At 60.4% G+C, this 26,857-nt stretch overlaps 4 protein-coding genes across 12 annotated transcripts in view; all 4 read right to left on the bottom strand.

The window, feature by feature from the left end:
• Positions 1-408: 408 nt before the first annotated feature.
• Positions 409-9,970, bottom strand: LOC116796689 (ras GTPase-activating protein 4-like). The gene is made up of 20 exons (XM_032707486.1): positions 9,810-9,970; positions 5,819-5,875; positions 5,330-5,443; positions 4,973-5,034; positions 4,732-4,861; positions 4,373-4,454; positions 4,093-4,224; positions 3,921-4,012; positions 3,587-3,710; positions 3,325-3,478; positions 2,933-2,997; positions 2,609-2,721; positions 2,354-2,540; positions 1,972-2,109; positions 1,529-1,852; positions 1,310-1,447; positions 1,097-1,232; positions 899-1,019; positions 757-815; positions 409-612 (listed from the first exon to the last, which is right to left on the bottom strand). Exons 1-20 carry the CDS (start codon positions 9,872-9,874, stop codon positions 491-493), a joined length of 2,415 nt encoding a protein of 804 aa, XP_032563377.1. The 5' UTR covers positions 9,875-9,970; the 3' UTR covers positions 409-490.
• An 837-nt stretch (positions 9,971-10,807) lies between these two features.
• On the bottom strand, positions 10,808-14,058 carry LOC116796691 (uroplakin-3b-like protein 1). Of its 3 annotated transcripts, none has more exons than XM_032707497.1 (6): positions 13,960-14,058; positions 13,210-13,359; positions 12,904-13,135; positions 12,735-12,811; positions 12,305-12,434; positions 10,808-11,065 (listed from the first exon to the last, which is right to left on the bottom strand). In XM_032707497.1, exons 1-6 carry the CDS (start codon positions 14,012-14,014, stop codon positions 10,975-10,977), a joined length of 735 nt encoding a protein of 244 aa, XP_032563388.1. In that variant the 5' UTR covers positions 14,015-14,058; the 3' UTR covers positions 10,808-10,974. The 3 variants fall into 3 exon arrangements, with proteins under 3 accessions (XP_032563388.1, XP_032563386.1, XP_032563387.1); XM_032707495.1 differs by lacking the exon at positions 10,808-11,065 and adding an exon at positions 11,091-12,165; XM_032707496.1 differs by lacking the exon at positions 10,808-11,065 and adding an exon at positions 12,017-12,170.
• A 30-nt stretch (positions 14,059-14,088) lies between these two features.
• On the bottom strand, positions 14,089-18,588 carry UPK3B (uroplakin 3B). The gene is made up of 8 exons (XM_032707861.1): positions 18,541-18,588; positions 17,971-18,041; positions 15,884-16,029; positions 15,574-15,793; positions 15,402-15,478; positions 14,959-15,079; positions 14,621-14,736; positions 14,089-14,237 (listed from the first exon to the last, which is right to left on the bottom strand). Exons 1-8 carry the CDS (start codon positions 18,586-18,588, stop codon positions 14,089-14,091), a joined length of 948 nt encoding a protein of 315 aa, XP_032563752.1.
• An 839-nt stretch (positions 18,589-19,427) lies between these two features.
• DTX2 (deltex E3 ubiquitin ligase 2) overlaps positions 19,428-26,857 on the bottom strand; it is a 34,286-nt gene continuing 26,856 nt past the window's right edge. For 4 of the 7 annotated variants that reach the window (XM_032707493.1, XM_032707489.1, XM_032707491.1 and 1 more), the window contains 6 exons: positions 22,625-22,711; positions 21,659-21,729; positions 20,889-21,047; positions 20,640-20,801; positions 19,900-19,989; positions 19,431-19,772 (listed from right to left, as the gene is read on the bottom strand). In XM_032707493.1, coding sequence (XP_032563384.1) covers positions 19,548-19,772; positions 19,900-19,989; positions 20,640-20,801; positions 20,889-21,047; positions 21,659-21,729; positions 22,625-22,711 — 794 coding nt within the window. In that variant the 3' untranslated portion in view covers positions 19,431-19,547. Of the gene's footprint in view, positions 19,773-19,899; positions 19,990-20,639; positions 20,802-20,888; positions 21,048-21,658; positions 21,730-22,624; positions 22,712-26,857 lie in introns of all 7 variants that reach the window. The other 3 variants (XM_032707494.1, XM_032707492.1, XM_032707487.1) reach the window with 2 other exon arrangements.

Below are 26,857 nucleotides of genomic sequence, written 5' to 3' on the forward strand. Positions count from 1 at the left end.
ATGGCACCAGCAGGGCCATCAAAGATGTCACCAGTGCCACCACCAGTGGAGCCACCGGTGGTGCCACCACAGCCACCATTGGAGTCACCAGTGATGCCACCACTGCCAGCACCAGGACCACCACAAATGGCACCAGCAGGGCCATTGGTGACTGCACCAGTGCCACCAGCAGCACCACCAGTACTGCCATGAGCAGAGACTCCAGGGATGCCACCACCACCAGCAGGGCCACCAGAACCGGCACCAGCAGGACCATCTGAGATGTCACCAGTGCCACCATCACCAGCACCACCAGTGCCACCATCACCAGCACCACCAGTGCCACCAGCAGAGCTGTGGCCAGCTCCCTGCTCTGTGCCCATCCCCATGGCCAGCAGGGTGCCACCAGAAGGACAGGACAAGGCTGTAGTGTACAAAGTGCCTTTATTTCCACTGCCGTGGTCCCCAAGCCATGGGGACCCCGAATCCCAGCAGGGGGACAGGGGGTCCCTCAAGTCTGCAGCTGCAGAAGGACAGGGGCTGGGGGCTCGGGGGGCTGTGCCTGGCGGTGACAGCTCTCCAGGTCCCCCAGCACCCTGAAGAGCCGGCTCAGCCCCTCGGGCAGGGGGGCATCTGCGGGAGAGGGGAGCAACAGTGAGATCCCACAGCCCCCTTGGGAGACACCCCCAAACCACCACAGCACCCCCTGACCCCTGGGGACATTGCTCAAGCAGAGCATCCCCAGTGGGGTCTCCAAAACCCCCCAACCCAACTTACCTTCCCCCTGGGGGCCATTCTGGGCGTCCTCCAGCTCCTGTAGCTCCCAGTACTTTTCCCTGGGGAGAGGGGGATGAGAGGGACAGGCCCTTGGCAGGAGCACAAGGGGATGCAGAGGGGTCCCCAGGGGGAAGGGACTCACCTGAGGGCCCCCCGGAGGCCCTGGAGGTGGTGGAAGAGCCGCTGAGCCTCCACTGTGGGGTCCAGGGGGTCGCTCCAGTCCTGCAGCGTGACACCGTGCCGGGTCCGGTCGCACCCCAGCCCTGTGGGGCAGCAGGGTCAGCACATGGGAGGACACCCCCCAACCTCCCTGCGGAGGTCCCAGGCCCCCTCTCCGTACCTGTCCTGTCCCGCTGGTGGCAGCAGCTCCACTTGTCCCCGCGGAAGACGCCGGGGTGGTACAAGCGCAGCACACGGGGGTTGTTCCCGCACACCTTGCGCAGGGTCGACAGCCACTGGTTCAGCTCGTTGACACACTGTGGGGTTGGGGACAGTGAGGGGGACACCCCCCGGGGCTGTGACACCCCTCGGGGCGCCCCCCGCTGTCCCCCACCTTGCACTGCAGGTAGGCTGTCTCCTGCTGCCCGCCCGTGTCCGTGTAGACCACCTGCATGACGTGGGAGCTCCCGAAGCTCTTCTCCTCCACCTTCTCGGCCGCGAGGATGTCGGACAGGGCGATGGCACCGAGGCGCTGATGGAGGGGACACACACACACACAGAGGGGGTCAGTGCCACCCTGCTGCCACATCCCCAGCCCCCAGCACCCCCCTACCTCTGCACTGGGGCTCTTGCCGAAGCTGAGGGACTCCCCGGTGAGACAGAAGTGGAGTTTCTTGCCGGTGGCGGCACCAAGAAGAGGCCCCTTGCCCCGCGTCTTGTGCACAAAGAGCAGCCCCTCCTTCACCACGGCTGTGGGGGGGCCCAGCGGCCACCCCTCGCCCTTCTCCTCACCCTTCTCCTCCTCCATGCCCACCAGGCGGGTGATGAAGTCCTTCATGCGGGCGATGCCCTGCTGCAGGGCGGGTAGCAGTGGGGACAGCCACGTCTCCTTGGCCCGCCCGGCCGCCGGCTCCATGTTTCCCACCATCTGGATGGCCTGGAGACACCCGGGGATGGCGGTGTCAGCCCCAGAAGACCCAGCCGTCCTGAATGGGAAGCAGCCAGGCACCCCAAAGCCCCTCCCAGGTGCCACCCCTTGTCCCTTGGTGTCCCCACCTTGGCCAGCAGCAGCAGCGTGCGGCTGGTCCGCGCGTCCGCGTGCGTCTCCCGCAGCTGGAACAGCTTGGGGGTCATGACGGCCGGCGAGAAGAAGCGGAGGCAGAGGAAGCTGGTGACGGCCACAAATTTGGCGTGCTGTGACCACCGGGATGGGGGGGAGACATGTGGGGGTCTGTCCCAAAATGGGACATCCCCAGGCACCCCGCACAGCACCCAGGGCTGTTGTTTGGGTGCAGCACGGCCCTACTCCCTGTCCCCCTGCGCCCCATCCCTGGGCACTGCCCTCAAGCCCAAGGAGGGACCCCATCAACCAAAGCTGGGGACTGTACCCAGTGAGCCCTGGGGATGTCCCTGTTTGACTCCCCTGCCCCAGCCTGACCTGGTGCTGGGGGAAGCGCTCCCCGACGCGCTGGAAGAGCTGCCGGAAGGCGGCACGGATGACGGGGGGACACGCCGGGGCCGACCTGGAGATGGCGTCCAGCAGCTCGCCCAGGTAGGACTGGAGGTGCTGGCGGCCCTGCTCGATCACCTCGCCCTCCGTCTGCACCCGGTGCAGCCCCGAGCACCTGCGGGCACCGTCACTGTCACCCCCTGTCTGGGGCCCCCCTGTCCCACCTCCCCAACAGTCCCTTACCCGACGTCTTTGATCTCCACCTTGCCGGGGTCCAGCTCCACGTATTTCTTCTCCTCGAACACACGGGTGATGGTGGGCCCCAGGACAGAGTGCAGGTATGGCATCCCTGTCACCTGCCAGGGGACAGCCCAGGGGACAGTGATGGGCCACAGGTCTGGCACAAGACACCATCAGGGTCACCCAGGGGATTTTATCCAGCCTCCCAGCCCCAGGGGAAGACACAGCCCCACTAGCACTCCCAATTCTACCCCTGGGAACTGGACCCCTGGGAACATCCCAGAGCCAGGGTGACCTGGGAAGAGCAGGTCTTGGGAAGTTGGGCACCTTGAGGAAGGACTCCATTGACTTTGAGGCCAGGGAGTTGCTCCGAAACAAAGTGTTGGGCTCACCTGCAAAACAGGAGAGGGTCCATGGCCTGGGGGATGGATACAGGTCACCCACCAAGCAGCTTCAACCATGGGGGCATTCCCAGGGGCTGTGCCCTCCAACCCTGGCCACTTCCATGAGGGTTATGGGGATTTCCAAACCTCAAAACACCTGCTCCTCCACCAAACTCAGCTCAGGAGTTGCTGGGATGAACCCAGCAGATTCCTACACAGAGAACAGTGTGACGGCTGAACCTCAACCATCACCCAAAAATATTCCCCACACAAGGTCCTGGAGGTTTTGAAGCCCCAGAAGATGGCTGGAGGCCTCTGACTTCACTTCCCACTTACAGGGCTTGGCCAGCTCCAGCTCAAAAAGCAGGTCCAGGAACTCCTTGACCAGCCCTTGGCCCAGGAAGAGTTTGACCAAGTTGACGGCGACCTCCTGCCGGCACTCGGCCGTGGTGGTTTCATCCAGGAGGGTGACCAGGTGCACTTGGCTGTCCTGGAGGGGAGAGGCAGCATGGTGTGATGTGGCCTGAGTCGGGCACAGGCCCGGCACAGAGCCAGGGAAAGGGGGGTGCTCCAGCAGGGCTTGGCAGGGACCCCTCACCTGGCGCCCCAACTTCACCTCCTGGCACAGGAGCTGGACCAGGGGCTGGTAGCAGTGGGAGGGCAGCACCATCTCATCCCGCAGCCTCACCTGCAGCTGCAGTGAGCCCAGGCTGCCCCGGCGCCTGCAGGAGCATGAGGTGGGTCGGTGGGTGGAGGGAGAAGGACTTCACCAAGCAGGAGGTGGCCCAACAGCCTGAGAAAGCCTGGGCAGGCAGGTGGAGGAGCTGCTCCTCCAAAGGATGACGTTACCCAGGAATAACCCCCTCCCCAACGCCCCTGTGGGCTCTGGGACCACCCCCAGCACACCCCAACGCCCCTGTGCCAACACTCACTCGTTCTCCAGCGGCTTGGACTTGTCCGGCCGCAGCCTGAACCACCCCTCCTCCTGCCCAGCCGCCTCCAGCCCCTGGACACTGAACACCACCTGGCAGGGGAAGGCAGGAGAGGGCTGGGTGGGCAGCTGGGCAGGACCCCCTGCAGCAGTGATGGAGTTTGGGGGCTCACCTTGCCCAGGAAGTCGTTCCTGCCGACGAGGTCCCAGTCCCACACCTCCACACAGAGCTTCTCCCCGGCGGGCTCAGCCAGCTCGAACTCGAAGGTCTCGTTCCAGCGAGGGTAACACGATTTCTTGACCACCTGCAAGGGCAATGGCCTTGTGTCCCGCCCCTCAGGACACCAGTCAAGGGATACCAGGGAACAGGGATGGCTTCAGGCTTCCTCGTGGGATGATTCCACCTGCACCACTGGCAGGCTGAGGATCACAACGAGCTGCAGTCGCACTCACAGTGCTCTCCTGTGTCTTCCCGTTGTAGCGCAGGCGGACAAAGGGGTCAGAGGCCCCATTCCGGTCCTTCCTGGCCAAATCCCTGCCCAGAAGAGGAGGATATTTATCAGTGACCTCCCAAAATACCTACAGGCACCCATGGCACCCACTGCCCTCCTCGGTTCCCCAGCATGTCCCAAAGACCAGCAGATGAGGTGGACACTGCCCCAGGACCCCCATCAGCTGCTGGGTGGTGAGGAGGATGCTCTGCATCCAAGGGACAGGATACACCAGGGAAACTGAGTCATGAAGCAGCCCAGGCTCACTGCCCGTGTCCTGGCTGCACACACAGCCCCTGCCACCCCTTGTCCCCTCCTCACCTGGCCTCCAGCACGGAGCAGCGCAGCCGCCGGCTGCCCTGGCTGCCCAGGACCTCCACCCGCAGGTGGATCTCCCCCTGCACCTCCTCATCGGGATCCACCTCACTGAGGCTCATCCAGCCGCTGTACCCTGCAGGAAAAGGGGGGATCCCCATGGAAGGGTCACTGGAGGGGCCCTTGGACCAGCTCATCCAAGGAGATGGGTCCCTAGTGGAGCACCCCCAGCCACCCTTTCCCCTACCCTTGGGGTGCTCCACCAGCATGTCCCGGGTGATGCAGACCTTCCCGATCACGTCGTCACGGCTGGAAAACAAAAGTGGGAAGCAGGACGTGGCATGGGATTGGCATCCAGGCAGGACAGCCCCCACTTCAGGGAGTCCTGGGCTGGGGCCACCACGGTGTGTCTGTCCCCATGGAGCACATCAGCCACCCTCTGCTGCCAGCTGGACAATAACCTCGGAAATAACTTCCCCTCTTTGTGTCCCAAAGCCCAGGGAAGCATGGCCAGGTCTGGATTCTCTGGTGTCTGCAATGGGGCTGAGCACAGAGGGAGCCAAAGCTATGAACCCCTGAGTCCCCCTCCAGGCTCCCCCCATACCTGAGCGCATCCTCATCCATGACATAGATGGAGATGCTGTGGAAGCTGGGCTGGAGCTGCACCTCGTATTCTTCCCCCCAGAACGGGGACAGCGTCTTCCACACTGTGGCAGTCCTGCAGGGCAGGTGGCACTGGTGACACAGGGGACAGGGCTCCCTCACCGGGGCACTCCCCACCTTCCCAGCCCCAGGACCTTCCCAGCTTTTGGAGACACGTGTCCTTGGCTGTCTGGAGGCTCTGGGCTGGCAAGACATGGGGGTGGCTTACAGAGTAAAGGGGACCATGAGCTATTAGACATCACTGTGTCAGGAGGAACATCTCAGCCCAAAGCAGGGAATAGCAGTAATAGTAATGTTATTATTATTAATAGTAATAATAATAATAATAATAATATTGTGCCCACAGGAGGGTAAATGGAGGAAGCCACCAGGAACCAAATCTGGGGCTCCAGCAGGTGTGGGGACCAGCCAGGGACCTGCAGCCACTCACCTGATGATGGCCTCATCATCGATCTTCACAATGCAGTATGGGTCACTGCTCCCTGTGCTGGAGGGACACAGGACAGCTCTGTCAGTGCCATTAGCTACTGCCCTGGCCCCCCACCCAACCCATGGTCACAGGTGACCAAAGCCTTCAGCCCTGATAACCCCTGCCCAGAGAGGGGACCATGCAGGGACACCCCAGGGTTTTGCGGTGCCAGGGCTGCCAAAGGTTTCCTTGGGTGGATTTGGCCATGGCTGAAGGCACGTGGTGACCTCGGCTTCACTCCCAGGCCAGGGACACACATCCCTGACCGTGTCCAGCCACTGTGTCCTGCTGGCAGCTAGAAGTGGCTTTCCTCTTCCACACAGGAAGTCAAGGAAAAAACAAACCCCACCCTTTCCCAGAAGTAGCTCCAGGCACCCACAGCACAATTTCACACACCAGGAGCCTCTTCCAGCCCTGGAGCCCCTCCCCAGACCCCCAACACAGCTGCAGGGATGGGGACACCCCTGGGGACACCCCCAGGGATGCAGAGGGTGTGAAGGACAGGCACCACAATGCTCTGACCCTGCTTCTTCCCCACGGATGACCCAAGTCATCGCTGCCAAAAAATAATCACCATTTTATAGTTTATTAGCCCAGTTTATCAGGAACGGGGGCAGGGGTGGGGGCTCTGGCTGGGGACAGAGGAGCCAGCAGGACCTGGGTGCTGGCCAAGGGGGTGGAAAGGTTGTGGCTCCCATCCCACTGGCACGGAGCAGCCTGCTCTGAGCTTGGATCCTCATTAATGCCAATCCCAGTGGCACCATCAGCCAGCCACGAGTGTCCTGGAGAAAGGGGGGGATGCACGGGTGCAGACTTCGGTAGCCAAGCACAGAGTGATTTCCACATCCCAAATTCAAGCAGGCTGAGAGGCAGCTGCTGGGGGGGGTTGAAAGGGTTTGGGTGGGGACTGAAAGGTTTGGGGGGAGGCACTGAAAGGGTTTGGGGTGCTCCCTGCCCTGCCAAACACGGCTGCAGGGGGTTTCCTCAGGCTGTGCATCCCGGGTACCACAGTAACATCCCTATCCCCAGGCACTTCCATCCTTTTGGCCCCGCGGTGCTGGCAGCGCAGCAGGTTGCCAAGAGCTGCTCTCCCGGCTCCTGCTCCCATTCCATCCCAGCCGCCCGCCTGAGCGGTTTTTAAGGAGAGCAGCGGGTGAAGTGCCATTAACGGGAGCTCATTGCTGACATTTCCTGCCTTGTGCAAACCATCAGGGATGCAGGGAGCAGGCAGGCGGAAAGGGAACAGCTGCCCGCTCCAGCCGTGCCCGGCAACGCGGGGCTGGCTTGGATGAGAGCTGGAAAACCTTGTCACCACGGGGAGGTCTAGGACAGCCACATCCCCTGGACACAGGGTGCCAGGAACCCCATCTTGTACCACTCAGGCATCATGTTTTCCAGGCATTCAAACACAGGATGGCCAGAATCCATCCTTGGCGGCTGCGAGAGGTGCCCGAGCTGCCGTGGAATAAATCCGCTCTCCCAAGGCAGGCGGGGAGCCCGGTGACATCCCGCGCACCGCATCCCTGCCCCGGGATGTCGGGAAGGGATTTATGGTGCTGCAGGATCGGTGGGTGCTGGGAATCCTCTGACGCCCACGCAGCATCCAGTTGGCTTGGGCACCCCCGCGGGGTGCAGGGAAGGAGTTGGAAAGGGGAAGGCTGGGCTTGCGAAAGAGGAAATGAGCGCTGTATGAACTGGGGGAAGGGAGAAGGAACCTGCGTGGCCCCCGCAGCCACCGGTCGGGCAGCACGGGGGGCTGGAATTAAAAATTAACCGGTGTAGTCAGCAGTGCAGCTCTGCCCTGGGGGGGGGGGGGGGTAGCGATAAAACAGATAAAAAAATTTAAAAAGTAAATAAAAAAGAGAATGAAAAAATTTTTAAAAAGAAAGGAAAATAGCATAGTAAAAGAATAAAATAAAACGTAGAATAATAAAGGGTAAAAATAAAAGAAAAAAGGGTGAAAATTAAAAGATAAAAGGTAAAATAAAAGAGTGAAAGAGAAGAATAAAAGAATAAATATGAAATAAAAATAAAAAGCGCGAGAGTGAAAAATAATAAAATAATGTAATGAATTAAAGATTATAATTATTATAATTACAATAATTATTAGAATTATTTATTATCATACAATAAAATAAAATTCAAACAAAATAAAAATCAAATTAAAAAAATAAAAAAAAAAAATTTAAAAAAATCGAGCAGACCATTTCCCTTCCTCTCCTGGGATGAAGACGCGGGAAGGATTTCCCAGCGCTCACCTGGGGGAGGGGACAGGGCAGAGCCCACCCCAGGCTGCAGCTCGGTCCGGGCAGTGCCGAGCCCCGCCCTGGGGGTCCGGACCCTGGGACAGGGCGGCATCAGGAGCCACAAACTACAGCAGCCGCGGCCACATCCCGCTCCCGCGACTCCCTGCGCCGAATCCTGAGGGAGCCGGGGGTCCCGCGGGGAACTGGGGGTGCCTCATCACCCCCGGCTGTCGCAAGCAGGGTCTGACCCCCCAAGTCAGACACCCCGCAGAGGGAATTCCCAAGAGGAAACCAGCGATCCCAAAACCCGTGCCAGGGCAGGGAACCAGATCCCACGAGCCGCTGTCCGGAGGGGAGGGGGCCAGACACGGCCAAGGTCAGCGGCGGGGGCCAGGGCTGCGCTCGGGTTTCCCTCCCGGCCCAGCGCCACGTCCCAAAGCCACCGGTCTGGAAAGCTCCGCTCCAGGCGCTATGGCACGGCGGCTTCCCACAGCAACGCTCTCCCCAAACCAAGAACCTCCCGAAATCCAGAGCCTGCCCGCGCTGGGTCAAGCTCCGGCAGGGAGTTGTGCCAAGGGATTTAAAAATCAGGCCCTGACACACGGGATTTAAAAAAAGAAAAAAAAAAAAAGTCATCTTTCTTCCCTTGTTTATCCTCTTTTTCCATGACGGCTGAAGGGATTTTTGCTGGTTTTCCGGCTGCCGGGCGCTCCTCCACAGCTTCCCGCTGCCTTGGTGGCTCGGGGCACGCCGGTGCTCTCCCCTCGTCCCACCCCAACTCAGTCCCCACATCCCGCCCCATAAGGATCGGAGCGATGAGAACCACGCCGGGATTTTCTGGGAGGGAAATCCCGAGCCGAGGGACTGCCAGAGGAGCCCCCCGGACCGCAGCCAGGTGGGACGGTGGGATGGAGCCGGGGCTGGGAACAGGGCGGGGACAGGGACCACAGCACCGGGGCACCCTCTGCTCCTGTGGGGGAGGACGGATGTAGCGGGTCCTGCTGCATGTCCCGGGGTCCCCGCGGGGGTCCCTGCGTGGTGGGGGCAGCCCTGCCCCCCGGCAGCACAGGGGGAGCACCTCAAAGCTGGAGCACTGCCTGGGGTACCCTAAAGCATTGCTGAGGGCACCCCACAACATGGGATGCTCCTGGGGGTGTCCCCGAACCGCGGGGGACATCCCAGCACTCCCGAGAGAAGCCCCCAAAGCACTGAGAACTACTGGGAGCACAAAAAGACATCCTGGACAGAACCACCAAAGCAAGGAGGATCCCAAAGCCACACTGGGGGAACTCACAAAGCAAGGCAACCACAAAGCCTTCCTGGAAGAAACCGGTAAAAAAGCAAGGGGGATCCCAAAGAGACCCTATGGAGAACCCTGCTGAGGGGACACCCCAAAGCCATCCTGGGTGGGACACCCAAAGAAAGGCGACATGAAAGCCACCCTGGAGGGAACCCCCAAAGTAAAGAGGAACCTAAAACCACCCTGGAGGGAACCCCCAAAGTATATGCACTGCTGGGGGGACACCAAGCCATTCTGGCCAAGCCCCCAGAGCAAGGGAAACACTCCAAAGACACCCGGTGGATGGCGTCCCCAACAGGGACGTGTTGAGGGGACACCCCGCAGTACTCCTGGGGCAGAGGGGGGTCCCTCCCGGGGATGGCCCCCCCAACCCAAACCCCTCCCTGCCCCCGCGGGGGGCACTCACATGTCCTTGACGGGCAGGTTCCTACCCTCCACGATGCGGATGGAGAGGGCGCTGCGCCGCGCCATGGCGGGCGGGCAGCGGAGCCAGACCGAGCCGAGGAGACCCGAGCGGAGCCCAAACGGCGCCGAGCGCGGCCTCGAACCTGCGGCTCCCGGCACAGCGCCCATGTGCGGGCCGGCGCCGCCGCCCGCCAATCAGCGTGCGGAGGCGGGGAGAGGGGCGTGGTCCGGAAGCCCGTCCGCGGCGGCCATTGGGCGGTTCTATCGGCTGTCAGCCAGGGGGCGTGGCCCAGGCGCGGTGGGCGGGGCCGGGTCCTCCCGCCCTGCCGGGGGTCCCGGGGGGTCCCCCGGATCGGTGTCCCCGGTCCCGCCTGGTTCCTCCCGGTCCCGCTCGGTCTCCCCTCGTCCCGCTCAGCCCCCCGGCACCAGACGCGGCTTCTGGGTTGGACCAGACCCACGCTCGCCCCCCCACGAACCCGGGGGGCTGCAGCGTGCTCCGCGCTGCCCCGCACCCCAAAACCCCAACGTTTTCTTGCTCTTTTACCTTTTTTACCCTTTTTTGCAGCACCGCCGAGATACCGGTGGCATCTCTGGGGGATCTTGGTGCCCTAAATACCGGCGGAGGGAGGGGGAACTCCCCCCCCCTCCCCCCGCAAGATCCACCTGGGCTCGAGGAGTCGCCCCGCACCCAAAGCTGGGGCTCAGGGCTGTGCCAGCCAAGCTGGTCCTTGGCATTTGCGCCGTGGGGACACTACGGGGACACTCTGGGAACACGCCGGGAACGCGCTGCCCTGTTCCTACAGCGCTGCCCCTCTCCCTCCCCCGCACAGGGGGACAGCGGGGGGACAAGGTGCGGTCCCCTGCCACCAACCCCAGTGGCAGCTCCAGCCCCGCACGCGGTCGGGGCCACGTGTCCCACCCCCACAGCGCCCGTGTGACAGGTGACACCCCCCCTCCCAAACCACTCGAAGCCGCTTTGCAGCTGAAACAGTTGTTTTATTTCGGGGGACGGGGTGTGGGTCGGAGAGGACCCGCGTTTGCCGGATGGAACCGTCCTTCGGCTGCACCCACGCTGGTTCTCCGTAGGAGTTAATCGCTGGATTTGCTTGATTTCCCTTGGCTGGGCTCCACGGGGGCGGCTCCGGCAGCGGAGGGGGGGCAGGTTGCTAACACCCCTCCCAGGCAGGACAAGGACAGCCTGTAAGGGCACTGTGACCGGGGCTGGGTGTGAATGTGATGCTGCCCTTTGCACGGCGCCTACGGGGAAAAACGGTGGGTTTAACACATGGATGTGATGTGTGCACACCTGCCCTGGCTCCACGCAAAGGGGCACAGCCACCCTGCGGTGAGCTCTGTCCTGCTTGTTCCCAGCACCAGCGGGGTCTCATCCAGACCAGGCTCCAGGATCAGGGCACCCACATCCCCCACCTCAGTATCAGGGGCCCACATCCTGGTGTGGGATCAGGAATGACGGATCAGGTCTCTCCCAGTCTCTGGTAGGGCATCGGCTTCCCCTAGCTCACTCCCCACCAGTGCAGGATCAGCCCCCACATCCCCTAGAGAGAGATCAGGGATTCACTCCTCAGGGCAGGATCAGTCCCCACAACACCTGGAGCAGGATCAGGTATCCCAGGGTACCAAATCTCATGGCTCTCAGGGGAACATCAAGAGTACCTGGGAAGGATTGGGCCAGCTCTGGGTGGGGGAGACTCTCCTCTGGGTTTGGGTCAGCGAGAAATTGCTGTGGGTTAAGGGGAAGAGAGAAACACCCCCTAAACCCTCCCCACAGGACATTCCAGTGCCTCTCACCCCAGTGTCAGGGCTGGGGGGGAGCTCCCCTCGCTGTCCTGTGCCCCAGGGGACTTTCACCCATTCAGAGTGGACACAGGTGGCACCGGTGCCCCAACCGGGTGTGACAACACATCTCCCACTCCAGAGCATTGCGGGCCACATCCTTCCCCCCACCCAGGGACGGAGCTCAGAGCCCTGCGTGGGGGTACAGAAACAGGGCCACGGGGCTTTCCAGGGGGCTGCGTGAGGCGCTGAGGTTTTGTTTGGCAGGTGCCATTCCCGAGGGGGTCACAAACATGAGGTAGAGGCCGGGCACAAAGCACGCGGAAAAGCCTTTAATGTCCCTCTCCAGTGCCCCAGCCCCGGGGGGCAGCTCTGGCCGTGCCCGCGTGGCAGTGGGTTCATGCCGTGGGGGCACCCGGGGGTGCGTGGGGAGGCGGGGCGGTGCCGGGGGGAGGCGGGGGCTCAGAGCCGGGCGGCCGGCTGGTCGTAGACGTGGTGGGTGTTGTACCGCCGCACCGACACCGCCTCCGGCTTGCTGAAGGTGCTGCTGCCGCCGCAGGCGTCTGAGCTGGGGAGGGAAGCGGGGGGGGGTGAGGGATGAGGGTGGGGATCACAGGATGACGGCATCACCCTCTGGCGCCGATCCCGCGTGCCCAGCACCTATCTCTGGGTTCCTGGGTGGGACGTGGTGGTGGCACTCACCCCCAGAAGACGAGCATGGCCACCAGCCCGGCCAGGAGGATGGCGAAGAGGATGGAGAGGATGGTGGTGAGGGCGATCATGCCGGCGCTGTGCCCTCCGTCCGTCGTGGAGATGCTGTTGGGTGACTTGGCTGGGGAGAGAGCGGGAGGGGAGGGAGCAGGATGCAGGGATGCACAGCCCTGGGCGGCTCGGGGTGGGGGCACATGGGTGTTGGTGTGTCTGTGCGTGCCAACACAATGTGCCGTCACACAGTGCCACCGTACCCGAGTGAGACCAGCACCACTGCCCTGCCTCAGCTTCCCCATCTCACAGGGGCCCTCGCCCCAAACCACTGCTCAGGATTCAGCTCCCTGGGACCACCCCACCCCCCCGGGACCACCCCATATCCCCCACCCGACAGCTGCGGGGTGAGCCCCCCCAGCAGCAATACCTGTCCTCAGCATGATGGGCTCTGACCAGCCTGTCTCGGCCACGGGCTGGGAGCCCTCCAGGGCAAGGAACTTCACCCTGAGATGGGAAGGGAGGTTGGCCACGGTCCCGTGAGCCGGGGGGGCTGCCTGGAGCCCCTGAGGGGGGCGTGTCCCCAGGAGCAAACTCACAGGTAGGGCCCGGGGCCGGGCAGGGGGCCATTGCAGGTGGGTCTCGCACCATCCCGGATGCAGCTGGTCTCGCTGCCAACGCGCAGCACCGTGATATCCCCGTCGGGTTTGGGACAGGGGTAGTTGGCGAGGGTGGCATTGAGGGTCATGTAGGCGGGGACGCTGTCAGGGAAGTTCTGGAACGCGCTCTCGTTAGTCCCCGGCGCAACGCTGTTGTTGAAGGTGGCTGCGGCTGCAGGGATGGGGATGGAGGGTGAGGAGGGAGCCGGGGGGCACAGGGCCCTGCCCTGGGCCGCCCCCACCTACTGCTTTCCAGAGCCACCACCAGCCAGATGTCGGCGTTGCTGTACTGGTCGAAGACGCAGCGGGGCTGGTCCAGCACGAAGGTGGAGCCGGTCGTCAGCCCCTCCAGCACGGGGCTCTTGGTCAGGGACGGCGTGTACCTCACACGCTCCACTGCGGGGAGAAGCCAAGGGGGTGCGGCGGAGGGTGCAGAGCTCCCGCTGCAGCCCCTGACCGGTGGCTCCGACCGGCTGCCGTGGTCCCAGAGGTTCGGGGTGGGGACGGGAGGGAGCTGAACCCTGTGATCTCAGCAGAGGGGCCCCTGCTTGCTTTCCACCCCCCGTTTTGGGCTCAGACGTGTGTTTTGTGAAAAGAGGAATCAAAGACACCCCATGCTCCCACTCGGCCTGGGGGGAGACACCTCTCTGGGACCCCCAGAGGACCCAGGTCGTTGACACCAGGGACACTGAGAGTGGCACCCCGAATAGGGGGAGCATCGGCTGCCCTACCCCTCCAGGCTCAGGGGGGTCCTGGTGCCTGTGCACAGTGGACTCCTGCAATGCAAAGGGGGACCCCCAAAGGACCCCACACTGTGTCAGCCAGCTCAGGTCGGTGACACCAGGGACACTAGAGGTGGCACCCAGAATAGGACCCAGAATAAGGAGGGCATCAGCTGCCCTACACCTCCAGGCTCTGGGGTCTTGTGGTTCACAGAGGATCCCCGCAACGCCGAGGGGGATCCCCAGCCCATCCCGATGGCGCCGTCGGACTCACCTGCACCGTGGGCTGCGGGCAGGAGCAGGAGGAGCAGCGGGAGCAGCGGGAGCATGGTGCGGACGCCTGGGTGCCGAGGGCGGGAGTGCGGGTAGTTGAGCTCCGCGTCCCCGTGGGACCCGCCTGTGGTCACACCAACCGCCCACATTCCTGCACGGGCCGCAGCCCCGCGGCAAACAGGTTGGGCTCGTTTCCCTGGGAGCATTTGTTATGTTTGAGCGCCCGCCGGCGAAGCGTGTTAAGAACTGCCACGTTCGTGGCACGGGTGGGCGACAGCCCTCACCCGGGCAGTGGGGCAGAGAGGGAAACCCCGGGGGAATGTGCCCCACAGACCCCATGGGTACCAGCCTGTGCCCCCCACCCCGACACCGAGTGCCATCAAACTGAGACCCTGGGTTGTTCTGGAGGGAATTCGGTGCCCTCACTCTCACAGCTCCCACCCTGCGTGACCAAGGACCAGGAGGAGGCAGTCACAGATGTAAAGTCAGACTTTACTTGGCAGGACACTTTACTTCAAGTGGAAGGTGTCCCTGCCCGCGGCAGCGGGGTTGAAATGAGATGGTCTTTAAGGTCCCTTCCAACACGAACTGTTCCATGTTTCTATGGCAAGGAGCAGGGGGTCGGAGGGCAAAACAGCCCAGCCCTGGGGGGCTACACCCACAGCCTGGGGGTGGGGGCTGTGGCAGGGCCGGGGGGATGTGATGGGTCTGGTAGGATCTGCAGGTGAAGGCACTGGTCCCCAAATCCCGCTGGCACAGGGAGCCCCACACCTTGGCACTGCAGAGAGAGAAATGCAGAGGCATCAAGCAGAGTCCATGGGCCCTGCCAGCCCCCTTGTGCTGACCACCCCCAAGGGGCACTTTCTCCTGCAAACCTCCAATTTAAGAATAAAAAAGCTTTTTAAATCTTAAAACCATCCATTTCTTTGCTGATGGGGGCGAGTTCGGGGGGGTTCTCCTGGGGCCCCTGCAGACACATCCCCCCGAGCAGCCCCCATACCCCAGGGCTCCAAGCACAGCAGTGGCCAGCACTGTCCCCAGGCTGGCCAGGAGGGAGGCGATGACCACCACATCACTGCCATGGCGCGTGGGCACGGGGTCGATGGTGCTCGGGCTGAGGGCTGGAAAGAGGCCGGATGAGGGATATGGGGAGACACAGAGGGCAATGGAAAGGAGAGGGATGGAGCATAGGGAGGGCATCAGGGATCACTGCTCCCCCCTCTGGATTTTGGGGTGATGGCATAGGGCTTATGCTGTGCTGCATGCCAGCATCCCAACAGGGCAGGTGGGGGACCCACTGGGGGATGGCAGTGCCACCAGGCAGGTGTGGGGATCCACGGGAGGATGGCAGTGCCACCAGGCAGGTGAGGGGACTCACGGGGGGATGGCAGTGCCACCAGGCAGGTGAGGGGACCCACGGGAGGATGGCAGTGCCACTGGTACCTCTGCGCAGGAGGATGGGGTCGGACCAGCGCGTCTCCGCTTTGGGGCCGTGGCAGCCCATCAGCAGGAACTTCACCCTGCGATGGGTACGGGAGTGACACCGGGGGAAGGGGGGCGAGCACGCCCTGGGTGGGGAGTTACTCGAGCTGGGATTCGAGGGTTCTGGCCTTACCTGTAGGGCCCTGGGGAGGGCAGGGGCCCGTTGCAGGGGTCCTGCCTGCTCTGGTCCTTGCACGCCGTGTCACCCCCGACCCGCAGCACGGCCGGGCTCGGGGCTGGGCAGGCGTACGCGGCTGCCGCCGTCTCCAGAGTCATGTAGGAGTGGGTGGTGGGCAGCTGCTTGTACAGGGGCACGTCAGCCCGGGATGGGGGGTTCCTGAAGGTGGCTGACGCTGCACGGCACAGATGGAGGGCGAGCGACTGTGGTGAGGGTCTCCCACCCCCCTGCCACGGGAAGATGTGTCGGGGCAGCGGGTGCTCACCATTGGCAAAAGCCACCGCCAGCCAAACAGTGTCCGAGGCGCTGGCGTGCCGGTCGAAGATGCAGCAGGGTCTCTCCAGTGCGAAGGTGGTGGCAGTGACCTTCCCCAGCAGTGCCACGGGGGGCACGCGGGGCACGTAGGGCAGCCGGGCTGGGGGAGTGGACGGTGAGCGAGGGACCCCCTGCTCTGCTCCGCTCAGCAAGTGACTGACCCCGGCCCCCACCCGTGAGAGGGCCCACGAGTGCCGGTGTTGGCACAGGGGGAGCTCACGGGGTGCCAGCAGTGTCAGCAGCAGGGTGACAACACTGGTGTGGGGACCCCCCAGCCATGCCCAGCCCCATAACCCCCTCCCTGGCTCTCCAGACCCCCATCCCCCTCTGCCCTGTCCCCCAGGGAGTCACCCAGGCCCGCGGCTGTGCCCGTCCCAGCCAGCGCCAGCAGCACCCACGGCAGCTCCATGGCGTCCTCCCGCTGGGGCTGGATGTGCCTCTCTGCTCCGCTCACCCCGTCCCACTGCCGAGGGGACGAACTGCCCCCAGTGCCCCCGCAGCGGGGACCGCCCGTCCCGAGGAGCCGGACCCTCCCAGCCCCACATTCCTGCACCGGCTCTGCCGGCCTGGCAGGACCCCGCGGGCAGGGGGGAACAACTGAGCCACCCGGGTCATCCCTCGGTCCTTCAGGACCCCGAAGGCTGCGAGGAACCAGGGCACAAGCCTGTGATGTGAAAGGGGAAACTGAGGCACGGAGGAGGCACCGGAGCCTCCGGGATGGGTTGGCGGGAGTCAGAGTCTGTGTTGGTGCTATGGGGACAGCTGGGCAAGAGGTCCCGCACCCCCTCTCACCCCCCCCAGACCCAACTCCCTGCAGGTTCCCCGTGCCCACCGGGAGCCAGGGATGAGCCCGTGCCCGACTGGTTCGGGTGCAGCCAGCCCTGCCCCGCGGGCAGGGAAGCGCTCCAGAGCATCACACCCGAACCCACCCAAACCCCAGCGATCAGGCGAACGGTCCCACCCAGCACCGGGGGCACGGAAGCACCAAGCTCTGGGGCCACCCCACGCTGGCATTTCCCCATCCATCCTTCCCCCTTCCTAGGGAAAGGCTCCCCAAGCCCTCTGGATGGGGCCAGGGACAGCGCCCTGAAGCGGGAGCTGCCCCGCGGCTCGGGAGCCCCCCACCGCCACTCCCCACGCAAAGGGGTTGGAATGCTCCTTCTCCCGTGTTTGCCAAGGGCAGCGGCCGCCCACTCCTGCGTGGGAGGGGATTTCCTCCCCCTTCCCGAGGGGCCAGGACAACGCCTTCAGATTAAGTGGAAATGGGGCATTCAAAGATTACACCGTCCAGCTGCAGAGGGGAAAAACAGGCGCAGCTGCAGCTTCCACCCCTCCTTCCTCTGATCCCTGACTTACTCCCCGCTCCGACCCAGCAATACCTACCCTGGGGACCCTGCCAACCCTCCACCCGCCCCCCCCAGGCCCCTCCCTGGCACTCCTGGCGGGGCGAGGGGCAGAGTGGGTGACGCAGGGGGACAGTGAGTCACAGTTTCAGCTGCGCAGTACCCAGCATAGCTGCGGGGTCACGGCTGGGCTAATAATAACCACCCTGCGGCAGATGAGGCACCACCGCGGGGGGCCGGGAGAGACCCCACCCTCCCCGGGGCTCCAGCCGGGGATGGAGCGCACAAGTCTTTTGGTCAACCCATCCAGTAGCGTAATAAGCACTTATTTCAGATGCTGTCCTCTTTCTCTGTGCTCCAATGGGCACCACGGCATTATGGCTGTGCTTTCACTCCACTGCTGAGCTCCTGGTTCTGCTCCTTTTCCACCCCTTGGCTCCCCTGCCACAGGGACAGTCCCAGGCTAAGCACAGACAGGGCAAGGATTTTAGGAGATGCCTCATGTCCAAAGCTGTGACAGCCAGGGATGAGCTGCTGAGCCTGACCAGCTCCCAGTCCAGTGCCCCAGCCCTGGACCAGCCCAGACGCAGCTGATTCACACCTTGGAGCAGCTGCTGGAGGTGCCTTGGGCAAGGCTCAGCAGGAAATTCTTGCTTTGTACAGGGCTGGGTGAACTCTGCTCAATTTTCACTTCAGTTCAGTTTTGATTGCTGTGAGAACATGATCGAGGGATACAAAGATGGGGTTTGAACTCAAAACCTCTCCCTTTTGCAACCAGGGTGGGAGAGGAACAGACAGAGCCCGTTTGAGTAGAGCTCAGCACCACACACAGAGCTGTAGCTCCCAAGGAGCTGCCAGTCCTGCAGCATCCGCAAATTTCACAGGCTGGTTGAGGGGTTTCCCCCTAGAGCCTGCAAGCACAAGATGGACTTTAGGGAAAGCTCCTGCCCTGAAAGGCTCTGAGACACCTTTAATATTTATATTATAATGGCAGGAAGAAAGATGCCCATTTGCTGATCCAGGACATGCTGGTCCCAGGCAGATGCCAAGGCAGAGCTGCCTCAAAGCCCAGCCACATCCCAGATTTCCCAGGAAAGAGGTGAAATGGCAGATGGCACCATTGCCAAAGGGATGGTTTCAATGTGCAGCTGGGTCCAGTGGCCACAGGGAGGGGAACAGCCAGAAACAAGCTCTTCAAAAGACATCAGCTCTGAGCCTGAGGACACTGTACTGCAAGGCCACCAGAACTGGGGCAATATCCCACTTGCAAGGTGCTGGGAGTACCAGGAGTGTGCTCCCAGGTGAAGAGCATCACTGCTGGCAGCTGGGCTGGCTGCCACCACCGCGGGAGGAAGGTGACTGTCACCAGCTGGTGGCACCAGCAGCCCTGCAGCAGCAGCACAAAGCACAGCAGCCCCTCCCTGCAGAGGCTTCACCGTGCACAAACAGCCCCAAATTGCTGCCATTTCACCTGAGAGAAGGAGAAAAGAGGGACAGGGTCTGCCAGAAGGGTTGGTGAGGAGTGAGGCTGGCAGCTCATGGCAAGAGCAGGGGGCTGCAGCTTTGTGCAGGGTGGGCAGTGATGGGTCACCTCTGCTGGCACCATGGCCACAGACCACCAGGATCCAGCAGCCAAAGCACCGACAGGCTGGAACCACAACCCTGGGACCAGCACTCTGTGTCCTGCCTCCACCGAGATCCGTGTCCCTCCAGCTGAGCTGAGCTTCCCCTCCTTTGTCCTGGCTGGAATGAGGCTCCATGGATCAGGCTGGTCCCCTAGAGAGGGACACTAAGGGTGAGATACCCTGAGGCAGCAGGAAGGCAGAGGCAGGGACTGGCTGTGAAAATGAACAGTTTATTGGGACTGAGCAGAGATACAGGGCAGGAGGTGCCTCAGGGAGCTGCTGTTCACTAGAGGGAGGCCCCCATTTGCTTTCCAAGTGGTTTAGTGGGAGCAAGGCACTCCCGTCTCCCCCTCCTGTCCCCAAGCATTACCAGAGGAAGGTCCTGCCTTCCCCAGAGGACCTGTCACCTCAGGACTGCTGTCCCAGCTGCTCCTGGCCGTGGCCATCAATCCCACCCAGAAACACAAGTGCAGCTTCTACAAAAATATCCTTCCCTCCCCCCAAAAACGTGAAGAGCAGGCAGGGCTCCCACAGAACTGTTATTGCTCAGTGTGCCGGGTGGTCAGACACAGGAACTTAAGGCATCAGGAATAAGTGCACTAGGTGGGCCCCCGAGGTGTGCACGGCACAGCCAGGCCCCCACGGCTCACTGTCCCAAGCAGTCCTCAGTGACCCCCTGGGCAGCCAGCTCTGCCAGCACATTGTCCAGGTAGTTGGGGTCAGGGTAGCCATGGCCACTCAGGTTTGAGTCCATCTCAGTCTTGTGGTGGATCTCGTTCCACACCACCGTGTTGCTCTCGCCGGTGGTGTTGGAGGTGCCCACGGTGAAAATCAGGCGTCTCTTCCAGGCCACCTTCAGGAGCTCCAGGACCTAGAGGGGAAAAGGAAAACCAAAGGCAGGAGACTTGAGCCATGAAAACAGACTGCCAGAAGCTTGACAAGCTCAGTGCCATGAGATAACACGAGAAGGGTGACATCATCAGGGTACAGTGCCTTACCTTTCTGCCCTTCTCGTTGTCTGGCAGGTAACAATAGCGAGGAAAGCCTCTGGCCGTGTATGGCATCCCAGGGTTGGGGTGCTCGGGGCCCTGCAAGGGAGGAGACATATTTGGCATGGACACACCCATCTTCACAGGAGTTGGGCAATTCCTCAGCAGCAGGATTTGACATAGGCTCATCTCAAACCAGCTCTTCCATGTAAAAGGCAGCTGATGAGCACAAGGTGTCTGACTTGTTCTTATGGGACATGTGAGCATTACAGGTCCTCCAAGAGCAGTCTCATGCTGGGATACAAAGTCAGATCTAAAATCTCATTATATTCTGGTGGGAGACAGCTTCAAACCACAGCTTTTTCCACGTGGTCTTATGACACCTTAAAAAAACCCACACATCTCAAACCTTTGCAAGCTCACTGCCACTGCTGAAACCAGCGTGGGCTGTGAAGCTACACATCAGGATCTCTCCCACCTTGTGAGCATGTGTAGAATCTCCTCCCTGTTTCAGGCAGACATTAGTTCCTTACTGCAGGTGAAGAGCTGCTGTAAAATCTGGGGCTGCTCAGAAAAAGATCTTTGATGGAGGAGACCCACACACACTGAAGAACAGCTGGTGCAGCTGCTGGCTCCAGGCACGGTAGGCTGCTCGGTGATGGGCTGCCAGCAGGCACTGTACTGGATCCCAGAACTTTTCTGGGAGGCTCTCACAGCTTGTGCTATCCATCAGCATGCTGTGCACTCACCTGGATGCCTCTGCTGATGTGATACACAATCTGGATTGTCCCACAGTCCTTGTGGCCAGGGAGGGACTGAGGGAAAGTGGAGATCTCCATCTTCCCTTTGGGCTGGGTCCCGGTTTTCTCTCCGTAGATGGTTTTACAGGAGGGACACTGCAAACTGCCATCCTGCCAGGAGAGAGAAGTCAGGATCAGAGCTCCACAGCCCAGTGACCTGGGCACAGGGCACCTGGTAGGGATGGGCCAGCTGGGTACCTTGTTCCCATTGGAGTACATGGCCAGCATGCAGAGCATGTGGAAGGAGTGCTGGCAGCTCCTCAGGCGTCCAACAGCCTCTGGCCTGATGGTGCTGGACTCACACGTGTCACTGTAGCCAGAGGGGGAGGAAAGCTTCTCCATGCAGATGATGCAGTCCTGGAGGAGAAACCATCACCTGTGAGCAAAGGCTGATCCCAAGGACTGACCCACCAAGGAAGCCATCAAGGAGATGCTTCAGGAAGATCTGCCTTCTGCCTTTGACGTTTACAGGCACAGAGACAGGTTTCCTTATCTGGTTGGTATCACCCCACTCCACTTCCTGTGTTGCCCAGGAGGTGGAGAGCTGCCATCAGTCACAGCAGATGAGTGGGAACTGGGTATGGTTGTCCTGCTTCTCTGCAAGCTCCAGTGCAGGGTGTGATCCCTAGTTTTAATCTCTGAGCACTGAGAGACCAAAACCAAACTCCCCTCCTTCCCCCCAGGCCCTGCAGCCAGCTCCAAGGGCAATGGGGAGGCATTGTCAGGCTGAGCTATTCAGCCCATTGTTCTTTCTGTCACAGTCCTCTGATGAGGACAAGTCACCTGTTGTCATATGTGGCCTCCAGGCAGTGCTGAGGGCTCTCTACCTCACATCAACAGTGCCACTGCAAGTAGCACTACCTACCACACAGGATGCCCAAGGAAGGATGGTCCTCAGGAAACACTGTGGTTTTCATGACACCCCAGTGAACTCTGGGCAAGCTGGAGTTGCCTCACTGTCCTCTCACCTCATCAGCAGGAGTGCCCTTCAGCTCTTCCAGGTACTTCTTCACTACTGCTTCTGGCTCTGTTGGTGTGGCTGCACAAGGAGAGAGATGAGAAAGAGAGGAGAAATCAGACACACAGTGCAGTACAACCAGCACATGTGGAGTGAGCTAGAGAGAAGGGAGACAGGCAGGCCACTGGCCAGGATGCCAAGGAGAAAGGTTAAGGTTAGAGGGGGAGAAGAGGCTGCTTCAACTCATCCCTACAAGCCCACAAAGGCTTTGCTATCAGCAGTGGCTCCCACCAGGATTCTGAGCATCACAGATTGGAACACCCGCTGGTGCCCTGTGCCGTACACCCGGGGGGCTGCCTGGAGCTGCTGTGCTCCAGTTCTCCCCAAGTGATGCCAGGCAGGTCCCAGCTGAGCTTTCTGTGCATACCAGAAGCCAGCTGGGATCAAACTCAATGGTTTCAGTAGGATAGAGGATCACACAGTCTTTGTTGTCAAAGGAGAAAAGGCATTCCCACATCACCCCAGCTGGTGCCCAACAAGGACACCCGGCCACACAAACCCAGCTTCAGGTCCTGTTTTGAGTATGGCAGAATGAGCTTCACATCCTTAACAGGAAACAGTGGCCTTTCTCCTGAGCTTCCACACACTCATATCCAGCAAAACACAGTGCAAGTCATCCAAGTATATAAAACAATCTGTTTTTTAACTTGCAGCACATGACACTGATATCTTCGCATCTTCCCACATATAGTCCCTGATCCCATCCACCCATCCATCCACGGGCACCTGACCAGCCCACGAGCCTGGTCCTCCCAGAAGCAGTATGGGATGAAGCAACAAACATCCCACAACACCCAGAGCAAGTTACCACCAAACCCAGCCTCTGGGAGCTGCCTAGTGAGACTTGGCATAAGCCAGGGAGCATCCCATGGCTCTGTATGGCCCCTGGTCCTGGGAGAGGAGATGAGCTCCTTACCCGTCATCAGGCCTGTCACGGAGGCTGCCAGGCTCTTCCACCAGCCTGAGAGAGGAAACATTTGTGCAAGTGATGTTATGACTCCACCTGGCAGGAGGCAAAGAGAGAGACTGGTCACTTGGCTTGGGGGAGCCTCGTCCTTCCTTCCTGAATCCAAATCTGGGGGGTCAGCCCAGGCATAGCTCTTCCTTCTCCATTCTCCTTCCTGGCTGGAGTAGCTCTTCCTTCTCCGTTCTCCATCCTGGCCAGATGGATCCTTAAGCACAGACAATACTGCTGCTCCCAACTCCACACTCCCAGGAGGACATAGAGTATCACCACGTGCAACAGCTGAGCACTGGAGATGTGGCTGTACCTGCACAACACAAATCTTCAGCTCCCCCCATCCATTTGGGTGTTGCTAAACATGCAAAGGCCTGGATGGCACAGATCCTCTATCAGGCAGAAGCCCCTCATTCCCTGGACTGCCACAGAAGAAAGAGGCAGAGCAGTAACGTGGGTGGAACATCAGGAAGACTGATGAACTGGGAGCTGGACTCTTCTAATGAAAACACAGTAAGATGAGTTATTTTCAGAAGGGGATTCCTGGCCACTCCTGACACACATGATTTCTGGCAGCAGGAGCAGGAGGAAGGGATGACTGAGCACATAAGCAAGAAAAGGAGCCCAGGAGGTGAAGGGATGCTCATTCCAAGTGCCAGTGCTGGGCAGGATTGACGCCTGACACCTCAGGCAGAGCAGGGCTTCATGATCATGTGGGAGATGGAGACCTCAGTTTCTTGTGCTCTGCAGGTTTTAGAAAGAACTCTGAGCAGGACTGGCTGCTACCCACCCTAACTCCATCCACTTCCAAGATGACCACCGTGTTCTCATCCCTGAGGATCCCGTGCTGCCTGCCAGGCTGACCACCAAGTCCTTCTCCATCTGGCCTGCACTTTCCAGGTGTCTTTCTGAGGTGACCTTCTTGTCTCCTCTGGCTTTGGGCTGGAGGAGGCAGTGCCAAAAAGATGCACAGACAAGGTGAAGACAGCAAGGGAAGTGAGCAGAGAGGGCATGTTACAGCAACAGCAACACCTGCCTAGCCCTTGGCAGAACGCCCCAGCTCACCTGCTCCCACCTGCACACACCTGAGCAGCTTCAGAGCAGTTCACCTAGTTCAGGGTGGTGGGGGACGCTCTCCCCTTGCAGCTCCTGGTGACTTTCCTTCTCCGTAGCAGCTCAGAGAAACAGAGATAACTCACCCAAGAACTGGCCAGGCTCACTCAAATGAAATCAGTGAAAAGAGACAAAAATCTGGTGCAGAGCTGGCTAAGAGTGAGACAGGAAAGTTCTTGGGGTACAGCAGGGATTTTGAGCAAAGCAAATGGCATTACCCACCTCACCAGCTGGCACTAGGATGGAGCTGGGGCAATCAGACAGGCAGAAGAGAGTGATGCAGCCCTCAGGCATCCTCAGAAAACCCATGCCTCGTGGATTTGCACTGTGGCATTTCCAGTCTGTTCCTGTCACTTTGCTGTGACAATGCTCTGGTGCATTTACAGCCACCAAGGCTGCCTGGAGAGAGGAAGGGCTGGGGAGCCCAGATGCTTTAGAAAAATTTGTCCCCAGATGCAAGGATTTGAAGGTCCAGCCCCAGAGAAGCCTTGTGATGCTGACAGCTTGGTTTCAGCAGGGGTAGCAAAGCCCACACAGCCTTCCTTGCCTCTGAAGAGAGGTTCTTCCTTGGACAGACCAGCACATCCATCCAGGCACATCCCAGCAGCGTGGGGGGAGCCAGGAGGCAGCTGGGACCACGGCACGAGCCGCGTCTGCTCCCGCACATGAATCACTTCCTTACAGGACACTTTGCTCCATAAAAGCGTTTGCCTCCCAACCTTTGTTCTAGTCGTCCCTTGGGATCATCAAAGCCTGTTCAGCCCCCAGAGTTTTCTGGATTCAATAGAGGATTGGAAATGCAATAGCAGGATCGACTGATGCTGTTTATCACCAGCTGGCCAAGTGCTGTGCTACAGATTTATCCGGGATGCCAAAGAACGTTTACCATTCTTTCATTTACAAAGAGAGGAATATCAAATTGTTTTTAATGCTTCCCCTTCCTCCCTGTAGATAATAAGCTGCTTGCTGAAGCAAGGGCTTTCCATGGGCAACGTTTAACAGATGTGTTTTGAATCCTTGCTCGGCAACCAAATGCTTGCAGCAGTAACATGTCTCCTCCTGTATCCCAAAACGAGCCATGTGGTTTCCAGCAGACTTTTTTTTGATACCCTCTGCAGGCCAGACATAGGTTGTTTCTAGTTATTGTCGTGGACAGTCACACAGCTCCCATCACCTCTGTTCCCTGCACTTGCAAAGGCTGGATCTACCAGCCTCAACCCCTGAAAGGGCTGTCCAGAAATCAGGAACGTGAGAGGAGTTTGGTGCTAAAAACAGGTTTCTCCACATTCAGCGTTTCAGCAGGATAACCCAGTGACCAGGCTGCTCTGGTCAGAGCACCCCTGTTATTGCAGCCTGTCTTCTTCCCCAGGGGGAACAGTGAGCTCCCTCAACTCCGAGGGACAGGCACTTGCACAGTCCACAGACCCAGCTGCAGACAGACAGACATATGGGAAGCAATCAGAGTCGGTAGGGATTAATCTCCTTGCTTGGCAAGGAAGGACAAACCATCTCATCTCCTCTCCCTCCTTAGAGCAGCACTCCACATGTGCCTGCCCACCCTAGGGAGGATGGCTGTGCAGGGAAAACACCTCGCCAGGTGGAAGTGGATGGTGACCCAAGTAGCAAAGCAAGCCCAAGCCAACACCTCCTCCCTTCAGTCCCCTGGAGGTCCCTGTGAGGTCGGGGAGCCCTGTAGTGTCCAGCTCCATGGCCAAGCAGTGCTTGGGGAGAGCAAGAGAAGCCACTGACAGCAGTGAGGCCCCAGTCAGTGACGCTGGCACGAGGCAGCGGCTGCAGCATCCCGAGGAAGCGCAGCGCGGTGCCAGCCGGCGGGAAGGCAGCGCCGATCCATGAGGATGGCAGACGCTGCCAGGCCGTGTGCCAGGATAACACAGAGCCTGCCTGGAGACTACGGCTTCCCCGAGACCCGCAGCACGTGTCTGTGCCAGAGACATCCCTGCCAGAACAGCAACAACGCTAATGAGTCCTGACTAATTAGCGCCTCTGTTTAACACACCCCAGCTATATCCGGCTGCAATTCCAGCAGCACTGCCTCAACCCAGGTGGGACCTGGATTGGCAGCAGGAGGGAGGGAGAAGAGGCTCAGGAGAGGCACACTGCACCCACCAACAGCTGGTTGTACTTAGCACACTGCTGGGCCCACTCCTGGATGCACAGCTCTTGCTTGAGATGGAAAATCCTAGAGGGGTGCATGAAAGAACACACAATGTAAAATTCACAGGGCATGAAACAGGCCCATCTCTGCCTGCTGGCTGCTCCAGGGTCTGTAAAGGCAAAGAGAACATGCTGGACAAAAATCAGGCTCAGGACCTGCACTGCAGAACAGTGTCCCTAACCCCTGAAGGGTGTTGTACAAGCACAGCTTGTTCCTAGGAGGGACTGAGCATCCTCTGCATCCCAGGAGGGAGGCACTCTGCAGGACTGGCAGCCCAGCCCCCAGCAAAAGGTGATCCTGCTTTCCAAAACAAGAGAGCGATTTTAAAAACCTAAATCACTGAAAGGTCCCACTTCTCATGGGTCAGTGTGGAAAAGTACCAAGCTGGCAGTCTCCTCTTGCAGTACGAGGATGGCTGGGACAAATCCTGCCGTGCCAGATAGGCATCAAGGAGCTCCTTTTCCTTTCTCATTCCATCCCTCCTGCTGGTGTCCCCTCTGCCCCTCTGGAGGTGTCCCAGCCCCAGCAGGTGGCATTGGAGAGCTGGCAGGGAGGTGACAGCCTGGCCTGAGGCAGGGGCCACCGCTGCCCCAGCACAGCCTTTGGCCAAGGGCAGCCCTGCAGGCACACAGGGGTGCTCCCAGTGCTGCACCCAGCACCGAGGAACTGGCATCTCATGGCAGAGGAGACGCTGATGGGGTGCAAAACACCCAGCACAGCTACAGCCACTCCTCTGCTCCCTGGCAGACACCCAACACGGTGTGTGCTGCTCTCACCCCCAGCCCACATCCCATCCTTGCTCCCTGTTCCATGCTCTGCATTGCTGCTTTCCCCACCCCACTCCCAAGTCACAAGACACACCCTCCTGTTAACATCCCTTACAGCATCCTGGCTGTTTGCAC

This window comes from Chiroxiphia lanceolata, chromosome 20 (genome assembly GCF_009829145.1).
Source record: "Chiroxiphia lanceolata isolate bChiLan1 chromosome 20, bChiLan1.pri, whole genome shotgun sequence".
Lineage (NCBI taxonomy): Eukaryota > Metazoa > Chordata > Aves > Passeriformes > Pipridae > Chiroxiphia > Chiroxiphia lanceolata.

Bases quoted from the DNA above. Each gene is read 5' to 3' on its own strand.
- LOC116796689 (XM_032707486.1), bottom strand. From the start codon at position 9,874: ATGGCGCGGCGCAGCGCCCTCTCCATCCGCATCGTGGAGGGTAGGAAC. The intron at 5,035-5,329 runs GTATGGGGGGAG...TTTGTTTTCCAG, and splicing joins ATGGATGAGGATGCGCTCAG to CCGTGACGACGTGATCGGGA. The intron at 2,722-2,932 runs GTGCCCAACTTC...GTCCCCTGGCAG, and splicing joins CAATGGAGTCCTTCCTCAAG to GTGACAGGGATGCCATACCT.
- LOC116796691 (XM_032707495.1), bottom strand. From the start codon at position 14,014: ATGCTCCCGCTGCTCCCGCTGCTCCTCCTGCTCCTGCCCGCAGCCCAC. The intron at 13,136-13,209 runs GTAGGTGGGGGC...CCATCCCTGCAG, and splicing joins GGTGGTGGCTCTGGAAAGCA to CCGCAGCCACCTTCAACAAC. The intron at 12,812-12,903 runs GTGAGTTTGCTC...TTCCCATCTCAG, and splicing joins CCCGGCCCCGGGCCCTACCT to GGTGAAGTTCCTTGCCCTGG.
- UPK3B (XM_032707861.1), bottom strand. From the start codon at position 18,588: ATGCTCTTCACCTGGGAGCACACTCCTGGTACTCCCAGCACCTTGCAA. The intron at 15,479-15,573 runs GTAAGGCCAGAA...TACCCATCGCAG, and splicing joins CCCTCCCCAGGGCCCTACAG to GGTGAAGTTCCTGCTGATGG. The intron at 14,737-14,958 runs GTATGGGGGCTG...CTCTCTCTGCAG, and splicing joins GCTGTGCTTGGAGCCCTGGG to TGCCAAGGTGTGGGGCTCCC.